The 9,856-nt window shown below is 50.7% G+C and overlaps 1 protein-coding gene across 3 annotated transcripts; it reads right to left on the reverse strand.

Moving 5' to 3' along the window:
• Window positions 1-69: 69 nt before the first annotated feature.
• TSLIG3C (tRNA splicing ligase complex subunit 3C) lies at window positions 70-6,913 on the reverse strand. 3 transcript variants are annotated; one of them, XM_088139824.1, is made up of 8 exons: window positions 6,894-6,913; window positions 4,980-5,116; window positions 4,516-4,650; window positions 3,494-3,678; window positions 2,473-2,556; window positions 2,227-2,343; window positions 1,934-2,101; window positions 70-1,165 (listed from the first exon to the last, which is right to left on the reverse strand). In XM_088139824.1, the coding sequence occupies exons 2-8, from the start codon at window positions 5,104-5,106 to the stop codon at window positions 1,025-1,027; spliced, it is 957 nt and encodes a 318-aa protein (XP_087995950.1). In that variant the 5' UTR covers window positions 5,107-5,116; window positions 6,894-6,913; the 3' UTR covers window positions 70-1,024. The 3 variants fall into 3 exon arrangements, with proteins under 3 accessions (XP_087995950.1, XP_087995949.1, XP_087995948.1); XM_088139823.1 differs by lacking the exon at window positions 6,894-6,913 and adding an exon at window positions 6,435-6,557 and having other exon boundaries at window positions 3,518-3,678; XM_088139822.1 differs by lacking the exon at window positions 6,894-6,913 and adding an exon at window positions 6,435-6,557.
• Window positions 6,914-9,856: the final 2,943 nt, after the last annotated feature.

Below are 9,856 nucleotides of genomic sequence, written 5' to 3' on the forward strand. Positions count from 1 at the left end.
TGAAACTGCAAAAAAGATCTCGCTGCGTGGGGAGGACTGCCCGCAAACCCTACAGGAACAACCAGAAGGCAGAAAAATAAAGTTTTATTTTGAACTCGATCTTCACGTAAGAGTTTGACTTATGTGAGAAAATTTAATAGCAGAGATAGGAGTGGTGCTACATTGATCCCAGAGTGCTACATTTCAAGTGTGCTTACTGGCCCCACCCTGCAAGCAAAATCTGACAACCCCCTCTTTAATACCAAAGGCCACCGGGCCATCATCGCGTATGACCACCTTGGGCCTCCCAGATGTATACAGACCACAATTCCTTTATTTCCAGCCACAGAAGCTGGCAGATGTGTTGACAGGAGATTAAAGGAGCTTTAGTCCTACACCTCCAAAAAACATCAGGTTCAAGAAGACACAGTGGTCAACCAGGAGGGAAGAGGCGCCTTTCCCTCCAATACTGCCCCCTTAGAGTGGGCCAAACGGGATTTGTGGCACAGGCAATATCTTACGCATTCCTGATTCCAAATTAACTGATACCCAACTTGGAATCTTCAATTTCTTTACAAGAAAATTCTCAGGAAAAATTTAGACATTGGTCTTATCCTTACTCCCCTGGAATGCACCCATTCCATTTCCATGACATTTAGGGGGACTTTTACTTTGGGGGTGGGAGGACGTCCAAATACAACATACACTGATTTTGATTCTGAGCAGCCAACAAATATCAAGCACTTCCTAACCTTTAAAGCAACCCAGCTGGTAGGGCAGGTAGCCAGCCTTCCCCAACCTGGTGCCCTCCAGGTATGTTTGGAACTGTGCTTTCCCTAAACCCCCAGCCAGGATGATCTTTGGATTAGGGGAGCTGACTTACAGCACATCTGGTCTAAAGAACCACATCCTTATTTAAAGCCGCCTTGCCTCCGTCTGTTGGAGAAAGGCAAGATTGAGCGCTTGACGTTTTCAGCAAGAACCCGTTGCTCCCCTCTTCTCCACTTCTGGCCGCACCACCCCACTGCAGCCTGCGGAAGCACTCTCATTTCTTCTTCTTCTTGCCCCGTTTACTCCAGCGCTGGCCACCGCCACCTCCCTCTCTCCTCTTCTCCCAGGTGGGCATGGGGGGCTCAATTTCGTTGGGACGCCCTCCCCGGTCTGGGACGCTGCCTGTCATCAACACCTGTGGGCAGGAAGGAAGGAAGGGTGGGCTGAAGCCGGAGGTAGGAGTGGGGACACCCCATCCTCTCTTCTCTGCCCCAAGATTCCACTCCTTCAAGGAGGAGAAGCTGCGCATGTAGAGTCAGGGTTTTGCTAGGCCAAACCATAGTTTGTGGAGCAAACAGCAACTCCCTGGGATTGGGCAACATGCTAAGCTGTAAAGAACTTGGTTCACATGAGATTCCAAGGGGAAATGAAGTAGTTTCATATCTTGCCTTTCCTCTAGGACAGTGTTTCTCATCCTTGGCAACTTGAAGCTGGGTGGACTTCAACTCCCAGAATTCCCCAGCCAGCATGTCTGGCTGGGGAATTCTGGGAGTTGAAGTCCACCCATCCTAAAGTTGCCAAGGATGAGAAACACTGCTCTAGGATCTCAAGGCAGCAATATAGTACTCTTTCCTTCAATTCCCCCCACCAACACCCTGTTAGGTAAGCCTTCTCGAAAGTGACTGTGTAACTAAGCTTCCATAGCTGAGGGTGGACTCGAACAAGGATCCTCCTGCTCCTGATCAATACCTTATATCCCAACAGTCCAGGGCCATGAATGACTCTAGCCAGACCACTGGGAATCAGTGGGGGAGAAGGAAAGGAAGAGAGGAATACGCAATTTTCCACCCATGTCCCCTGAAGCTACCCAGTTAGCTACTTTGCTGAGCCTCATGTGGATCCTCAGGGTCCTCATCTGCCCCATCCGGGTCTTGGTGGCCCAGGTGTCCTCTCCAGCTCCTACCTTGTTGACAGCACAACTGGTCTTGCTCCGCAAGGAACCGCTGCTGGTCTTAACGATACGAGAAAAGTCGTCCCTGGCAGCCAGCAGGTGGGCAAGGGAGATCTGGGAATCTTCCGGCAAAGATTGCCGTAAGGGTTGGAAGGCTTCTGACATGGCTGCGCTCCGGTCCTAGCCGGGACAAGAGAGGTCAGAAACAACGAGGTGGCTGAGCGCCAAAGACGGCGGCGTTCCCTCTTCCCCACCTGCGAACTAACTTTAGGAAGTGAAGTGAGTCACAGTGACTCGACTCTCACCTTTGCCCTCTCAGACCAATGGAAGGACGCAACGGTGACATCGAAACGGGTGAGCATCACATGTTTCCGACACTGGTATTCCGCCCGCAGCACTTCGTGAATATCCTCCAGCGCTTTCTGGTATTTGAACGAGAGCCAAGGGGGAAGCGGAAGGAGACAGAGCAGTTTAAGATCCATCAGCACCAGAGCCAGCCTCGAAAAGCCCACCCACCTTCTTCTCTAAGGCAAATTCAAGCGGCCTCCTACCCATTGCTCAGATGTCAGGGGGGCCTTCAGGAGCGGTGCCATCCGCTGGTGCTCAGGGGGATGTGCGGAGAGCACCTCTGAAATCTGAAGAAAGCACACATTTAGCAGTTTGGGGAGGAGAAAGACGCAGACAATTGGCAGGCTGAGGGGAGCCAAAGCAGCACAAAAGGGGAAACCACATGCAGAGAAAGAGAGCCACGATGCTCCTTCCCTTTGAGGTGAGCCTCATCTTTTCCAGAAAAATCTAAGCTTGGCACAGCTTCCCCCGCCTGGGATTCTCTGATGTAATGTTCTCAACCGTGGCAGCTTGAAGACATGGCTGGCTGGGGAATTCTGGGAGTTGAAATCCACCCGTCTTCAAGCTGCCAAGGTTGAGAAACACTGGGCTAGCCTCTCCATGCATCTGATAAAGTGAGCTACAGCTCACAAAGCTTATGCCTTTTAATAAAACGTGTTAGTCAGAAACGGTGTTACTGCACTCCTGATCTTTTGCCACTTTATTTTGCCTGTCCCTAAGAGCAGCAAAAAGAAGTTGACTACCCACAATGGGTGCCCAGCTGATAAGAAGGAACCCAAAAAATGAGGGTCATTTTTCTGAGCCTTCCCCCTTACTGAACGGAAGCAGGAACCTGTGCAGAGAAACGAGGGGGAGCCTCCTCTGCCCCTACGTAATTCTCTATTCATCTCTACCCAAAGGAGGCAAAACCTGCAAGGGCTGGCCTCCAATAGTTCAAGGAAAGGCCTTCACTATTTAATTAAAATGTTTAGCAACACAACAGCAAACCTCATGGCACACAGCTTAGGAATATCTGCTTTGGAAATGAAAATAACCAGCCAGCAATCTGGCATCTTATCAGCAAATGTGTCTTTCCCTCATTTTGAGGGCAGGCCAGAAGTATGTGCTCTCCCTCCGCTGTCTTGGCAAGCAGCTTCCAACACCACAAAGGCCAGAAGCTGAAGTGCTTCTACCAGCTCCCTTGGCACACGCAGAGCCTAGGGTTTCCTGCCCACTCAGTCCCACCTGGGCTCCAATGTCATCCATCACCTGACCCAAGGAGGAAGCTGGATCTGGCTCAGGCATCCCCAAGGCATGGCAGATACGGTGGAGCTCTTGCACCGCTTCGCTATTTTTGTTGGCTTCCTTTGCTGACGGGGGCTTTTTCCAGGCCTGGAGCCGGGCTGCGAGGAGCTCTGAGCTCAAGAAATCTAGGATGGGGGCAGGGAAGGGAGAGATGGAGAAAACGATGAACATTTCTGGGTTTCTTAGTAAATATGTGTTCCACAAATCCCCCATCCATGAGTGGCTCTGAGGGATCAGCCCTGCCTCATAAAGATTAATTTTAAAATACTGCTAATGGAAAAAAAATCACACGTTGCTTTTGCTCTTCATTTTCAAATTTTCCTGGTGGCTAAAAAGAGAATCCAAAGGCATTCATCCAATGCCCCAAAGACATAACAGCAGGGGCATGTTGTGAGCCCCTCAGCTGATGGCACAACAGAGGTGCATCCTGTCTCTAACGGAGGCCAGTCATGTGCTTCTGGCAAGCACACCCCACTCTGTGTCGTCAGCACCTGGCGTTCAGAGTAGCACTAAGTCAGGAGCTCTGTTCTCTCCCAGCTGGTGACAGCTTTCTCCTTAAGTATTGAATTAAGCAAGAAGAGTACAGCTAAAAGAGAGACTGAATTAAAACCATCCCCTTTGGAAAACCCGAGGCTGTCTGCCACCACAGGCAAAGATACCAAAGCACAGGTATTGGTTTCCATTCCCAAAAATGGGAACCCTGGAGATCCCAGTCGTAATGCCTTGGTATATCAAACTGCCCAGTAACTTGGCAATTATAAGTCAGCCATTCCAGATAGTGCACATATAGAGTAAGGGCAGGAGATTCACAGGATGAACACACCTGCTGTGACTTCTAAGCCTTGGTTTACAGCTTACCGCCTTGCCTGAATTGAGCCCCTTGTGGTTGATTTCACAAACCATGGCTAAGCCAACTACGCCTTTGAGTGATGCACCAGTTCTGTAATTCTCTCTCTACTTACACAGAAGCTGGAGGCAGTTGTCTTGGGTGCTGAGTCTAGCCAATACGTCCCCCGTGGTCAGTGAAGGATACGGGCAATGCAACTCACTGAGTAGGCCACTTATTTCAATCTGAAAGGTCTCGGCATCCTCAGGTCCTGATAGGATGAAATGGCTTGGAGAGTTTTTTGATATGAGAATTCCCTCCCTCCCTCCCAAAAAAAGTTCCCATTGCCTCCCCTTTAGCCTCTGCACGTTCTTAACTTTCCTAGGTTGCTCATCTGTAGCTCCTCATCCTTCCTTTCCTTTCCACACCCTTTGTATTCTCAGTTCTTTTGCATGATGTAGGTGATATAAGGCAGTTACATTTCTCCTGAGTGCTCCGTAGCCTTGATAGGCAGTCCAAAGTTCCATCTCTGCAAAGCCACAGGCCCAGACTCCTGAAGGCTGAACCCACCCTTCCCTTCTGCAAAGCCAAAGGGCCTACCCTGCGTGGGGCTGACATCCTCCTCTAGCTGACAAAGAGTTCGGAGCTCTGAAACCAGCCATGAGCAGAGGGTCATGAATCGAGGGCTGGAGACCCCGGCTTCAGCCACCTGGGCAAAGGTCTTCATTGATGGAAATCTGCAAAGTAAATAAATAAAATTAATTGGGGGGGGGGAGTTTAAAAGGAAATGCTGCTTTGAATAAGCAGCCTGAACCAATGCATTCCTCATCAACCCTATTCTGTTCTCACATATTTCAGTGAAAAATGCAGGTTTTCAGAGCAGGGTGACATTCCCAGGCATCTGGACCATTAAGCATTGCAACAGAAGAGAATATCTGTAGCAAAGGGTTGAACTGTAGAGTTCATCAGTATGCTGATGATACCCAATAATATCTTCCAACTCCAGGCCGGCCAAGTGAGGCTGTCGAGTTTCTATCCCAGTGCCTGGAGACTGTGTGGGTCTGGGTAGGGAGGAACTGGCTCCAACTCAATCCTACCAAGACTGAGCGGCTGTGGGCGATTGGACTGCCCAGATCCAGGGATATTCCAACTCTGACTTTGGATGGGGTGGCACTTCCCACTGAAGGGTGGTATGCAACTTGGGGGTCTTCCTGGACTCACAGCTCCTGCCTGATGAGCAGTTGGCAGCTGTGGCCAGAAGACCTTTGCCCAGCTTCGTCTGGTGCACCAGTTGGGTCCCTTCCGAGATTGGGGGGACCCTTCAGAGGCTCACGCCCTGGCCACCTCATGGCCTGACTACTGCAACATGCTCTATGTGGAGCGGCCCTTGAAGACCGCCCGGAAGCTTCAACTAGTCCAGAATCCAGCGGCACAGGCAGTGACGGGCATTCCTCCGTATGCCCGCGTAAGACCTCGGCTTTGTGAGCTGCACCGGTTGCCGGCTTGCTTCTGGGTGTGATTCAAGGTACCTATAAAGCTCTACGTGGCAGAGGGCCGAGTTACTGGTGGGACTGCCTGTCTCCCATAGCCCAGAGTCACTAAGCATCAGACGGCGTATAAATTTAATATATTATTATTATTATTATTATTATTATTATTGGTGCCGGGCAGCAAACCCCGCCCTCCCTCGCAGTGACGACGTTACCGAGTTGGGGAATGAAACAAACCGCCCAGCTCAGAGACCACTAAGGGCTCCACCGCTGAGCACCGGTCTGCGAGGGCGACTGGTCCAGAGGCTTCTGCGGCCCGCAGGGGGCTGACCCCCGGGCCTTCTCGGGGAGAGCCCAAGAGCTCCACCGCCACCCCCCCTGCCCGTACGGATCGAGATGGAGGGGTCGCTCCTTCTGCAAACTTCCCCCACAACAGCCCCGCGAGGTAGGCCAGGCTGAGGGAGAACGGGGTGGGCCCGGAGTCCCCCTGGAGCCCTTCGCAAGCAGCACCCCCCGCGACTGCCGCGATGGCTCCGCCCCCAGCCCTGGCGCCGCCCCCGCTCACCCCTCGACGCCGCCCGCCTCCATGTCTCCGCCGGGGTCCCCCTCGAGCCGGGCGCCTGCCGCGCATGCCCTTTGCCCCCGCCCCGGAAGCAGAGGCGGCCTCCCCCATTGGCAGGCTGCTCAGGCTTTACCTTCGGACGTCAAACGCCGCCCGCCACGCCGCCAATCACAGCACGGGCTCGACCAGCGAGCCGCCAATCCGAGGCGCCCCTCGCTCCGCGCGGCGCCTGGGATTGGCTGGCAGCCCTGATAGCAACCGAGGGGCTCCTCCTCCGCCCGTTGCTTTCTTCCCGGCCAATCGGGAGTTCCTTCTCGCGGTTAGGAAAAAAAAAGAACCGCGCACCAGAACGCCCGCCGCGCTCTTCGGCCAATGGAAACGCGCCTTCGCCGACGCCCCCCCTCTTCTCCATGGCAACGCGCCAGACACGGGAGAGTGTGGGAACAAAAAAAAAAGAGTCACCTGCCGACCAATCAGAGCGGGCGGCTGGCGCGCGCGCCTGCCTGCGGGGGCGGCCTTCGGAGAACAGCTGGCCGCCGGGTGCCTCGCGAGCAGTCCGCCGCTCCTTTCTGGGCGAGCCGAGGGCCCTGCTTCTGAGCATGCGCAGAGCCCCCCCTTCCACGCCGGGCTTTCTCCGCGACGGGGGCGCATATACTCCGTGTGTGGATACAAACACGCGTGTGTGGACCTGGGCTGGGTGTTCACGCGCTCGTGCTATACGTGTGCGACCCTTCCTCTGGGTGTACGCTCGAGCGCCTGTAGACGGGAATGGATGCCGTCATTGGGAGCACCCAAAATGACACCAGTGGGCAAGCGTGGCTTTAAGCCCCGCTTTCTTCCATAAAACACAACCTCCTGGATTTGCACGACCGGCTAAGCCATAAACTATTGTTTATTTTAAAGAATGGTATGCCCTCCCCATCTTAAAGCACAATCTGGGCCGCTAGATGATCTAAATCTGTTCGTCAACCTCAGCCACTTTAAGAGGTGTGGACTTCAACTCCCAGAATTCCCCCAGCCAGCATGGTGGCTGGGGGAATTCTGGGAGCTGAAGTCCACACCTCTTAAAGTGGCTGAGGTTGACGAACACTGTTCTAAATCAGTGTTTTTCAAACTTGGCCACTTCAAGAAGTGTGGACTTCAACTCCCAGAATTCCCCAGGCAGCATTCTGGCCAGGGAACTCTGGGAGTCGAAGTCCACACACCTTCAAGTGGCCAAGTTTGAAAAGCAGGGATCTAAATCGTATACATTTCTACAGCTGCCCACCTCAGTGAGCGACGCCTAAAGATGAAAACAGGAAGCCCCCCATGTGTAGCCCCCCAGCAACCAAAAACTAACCCTCGCCCCCACTCAGCAGCAACAAAACACCCAAACTTCAACAATAATCCAGCGTGCCTACCCACTCGACTCGAAGGCCAGCAGAAACCGACAGGTCTTGAATGCCTTGCGAAAGACTAACAGGGTTAGGAACTGTGAGAAACCACAATGGGGAGGTTTCCCGAAGATGCCCGACTCAACAATCCACGTTCTGGCCTAGGACAGCAGGGCAGTCCAGCCTGCCCGTTTCGCTTCGGCGGTCAAGCGGTCGAAAGAAGTTAGGAAGGAGCCCAGGTCCGAGGATGAGACCAGCCCTAAAATTAGGTCTGCATTTTAGACTTGGTCTTAAAAGAAAGCTGGTTCGCCCGGAGGAATAGCTTGATGTGTTTTGATCTGTGGTCTGGATTGCCATCGTTACTCTGGAGCTATTTTTGTCATTTGTTTCAATCTAATTTATTGATGATGATGATGATGATGATTTACGTTGCTCTTTCTTTTCATAAGCTGCCCAGCATCGGGCGGCTTCCAAATTAATTTAAAAGAAAAAAATGAAGGGATCGTTGCGGGAAGCAGTTTTGGAAACCTGGATCTTTCCAAGACAACTCAGAGGTTGCGAGGACAGAAGCAAAGAGAAAAATTCAGCAGAGATGCAGATGACAGGTGGTCCGCCAAGGAGGAAAATGTTAATTGGAAGGGGCAAACTCCTCAGATGCCAGCTCCCAGTGGATGGGGAAACACCAGGAATGTCTGGTGTTGGAATATTCTGCTCTGAAGATTTCTGTAAGATATATTGAAAAAGAGAGTTGACTTGGTCCAGGAGGAGACAGAAGCCAAATATCTAATAGTGACTGATTTCTTCTGTTGGCAAGCTTCATCATGAAGCTGGATCCAATCAACAGGCCACATTTTTGAGTCTAATTTGTCGTTTTTCTGATTCTTCCATAGTTCTGTTTTGTTTCGTTTTTACCACTAAGCTTGAGGAGAAGCTGAAATGCTTGCAAACATTTTGAACATTTTGGTTTGTCCTATTAAGAGGCTAAAGAACTCCCTAAATGGTTTTTTTTCCTCTCTTGCTGATACAGCAGCATTTTTTTTTCCTTTTTCTATTCACCAAAAGAACTCAAGAAGTATGACTTATGGTATAGAGGATAGAAATTGAATTCAAATTTTAAATATTTTATTATATGAAACTAACCAACCAGAACAGAATTCTATAGCACTTACTTTTCAGTATGGAGTTTAAGACTGCAATTGAGTAACGTAAGTAAAACAAACACTTGTGGACTAGTAACTTGGTCAGTTTTGTTTGTGAGGATGACTGTAGTTTATTAGTCTTAGGTAATGACTGCATCTTCCAATCCAAGGAAATTCTGCCTAAGTTTTTAGACAGGAGCAGGGGAAAAGGAGACACCAGGGAAGTTCTGAAATTGACTTAGAAAAAGAAACGTAACATTTTCAGGTACTGCTGGAAAGAAGAGACCATTATGCCGTGAGGATAAGAATCCGAATGCCAGGCTGCTTCTGTTGTGTGTAATGTTTTCTTTTTAATTTACATCATACAGTTTTAAATAATAGAGCATTCTCTTCCAGTGCCCTCTGTGCCACCCTTTTAAAAATATTTTTAAAATACACAGAAATTCCAATACTGAATATACAAATCTGATAAAATACTTAAAACAGGAAAGAAAATCAGCTTGGCAACCACATTAGAAAAAAAAAATTGGAACATAAACTTCCTTTCCCCCTTCCGTTTTGGTTTCTGTTGACTCCTTTCCTTGGCAAATGCCTAAAACAGAAGGAAAGCGACTGCAGGCAGGTACGTGGCCTCCTGCAACACACCATCTTTTTCACCCCGTCCTCCAGGTTTGCGCTCCCTGTTCCTCCATCTCAAGGTCTGCCCGTTTCAGCACAGCCTTCCCGATCAGAGCTGCCATGTTATCTAGGAATTCTGAGAGGTGCCAGCATAACAGATTCGGGGCAATACCGAGGGCGGGTGGGCACAGCAGTTGCCCTAATGCAAAATGCAGGACCTGGAATTCAGGCTTTACAATTTGGTTCTGGATCCAAGCAGGGAAGGAGAAATATAAATAGGAGACGGAGCTGAGAA

The sequence above is a fragment of the Python bivittatus genome, unplaced genomic scaffold, assembly GCF_059951505.1.
Source record: "Python bivittatus isolate LINGU-HERP-01145 unplaced genomic scaffold, Pbiv_v1 ctg000310_np1212, whole genome shotgun sequence".
NCBI classification, from domain to species: domain Eukaryota; kingdom Metazoa; phylum Chordata; class Lepidosauria; order Squamata; family Pythonidae; genus Python; species Python bivittatus.

Bases quoted from the DNA above. Each gene is read 5' to 3' on its own strand.
- TSLIG3C (XM_088139822.1), bottom strand. From the start codon at position 6,457: ATGGAGGCGGGCGGCGTCGAGGG. The intron at 3,679-4,515 runs GTAAGTAGAGAG...CCCCCATCCTAG, and splicing joins CAACTGCCTCCAGCTTCTGT to ATTTCTTGAGCTCAGAGCTC. The intron at 2,344-2,472 runs GTAGGAGGCCGC...TTCAAATACCAG, and splicing joins CCCTGACATCTGAGCAATGG to AAAGCGCTGGAGGATATTCA.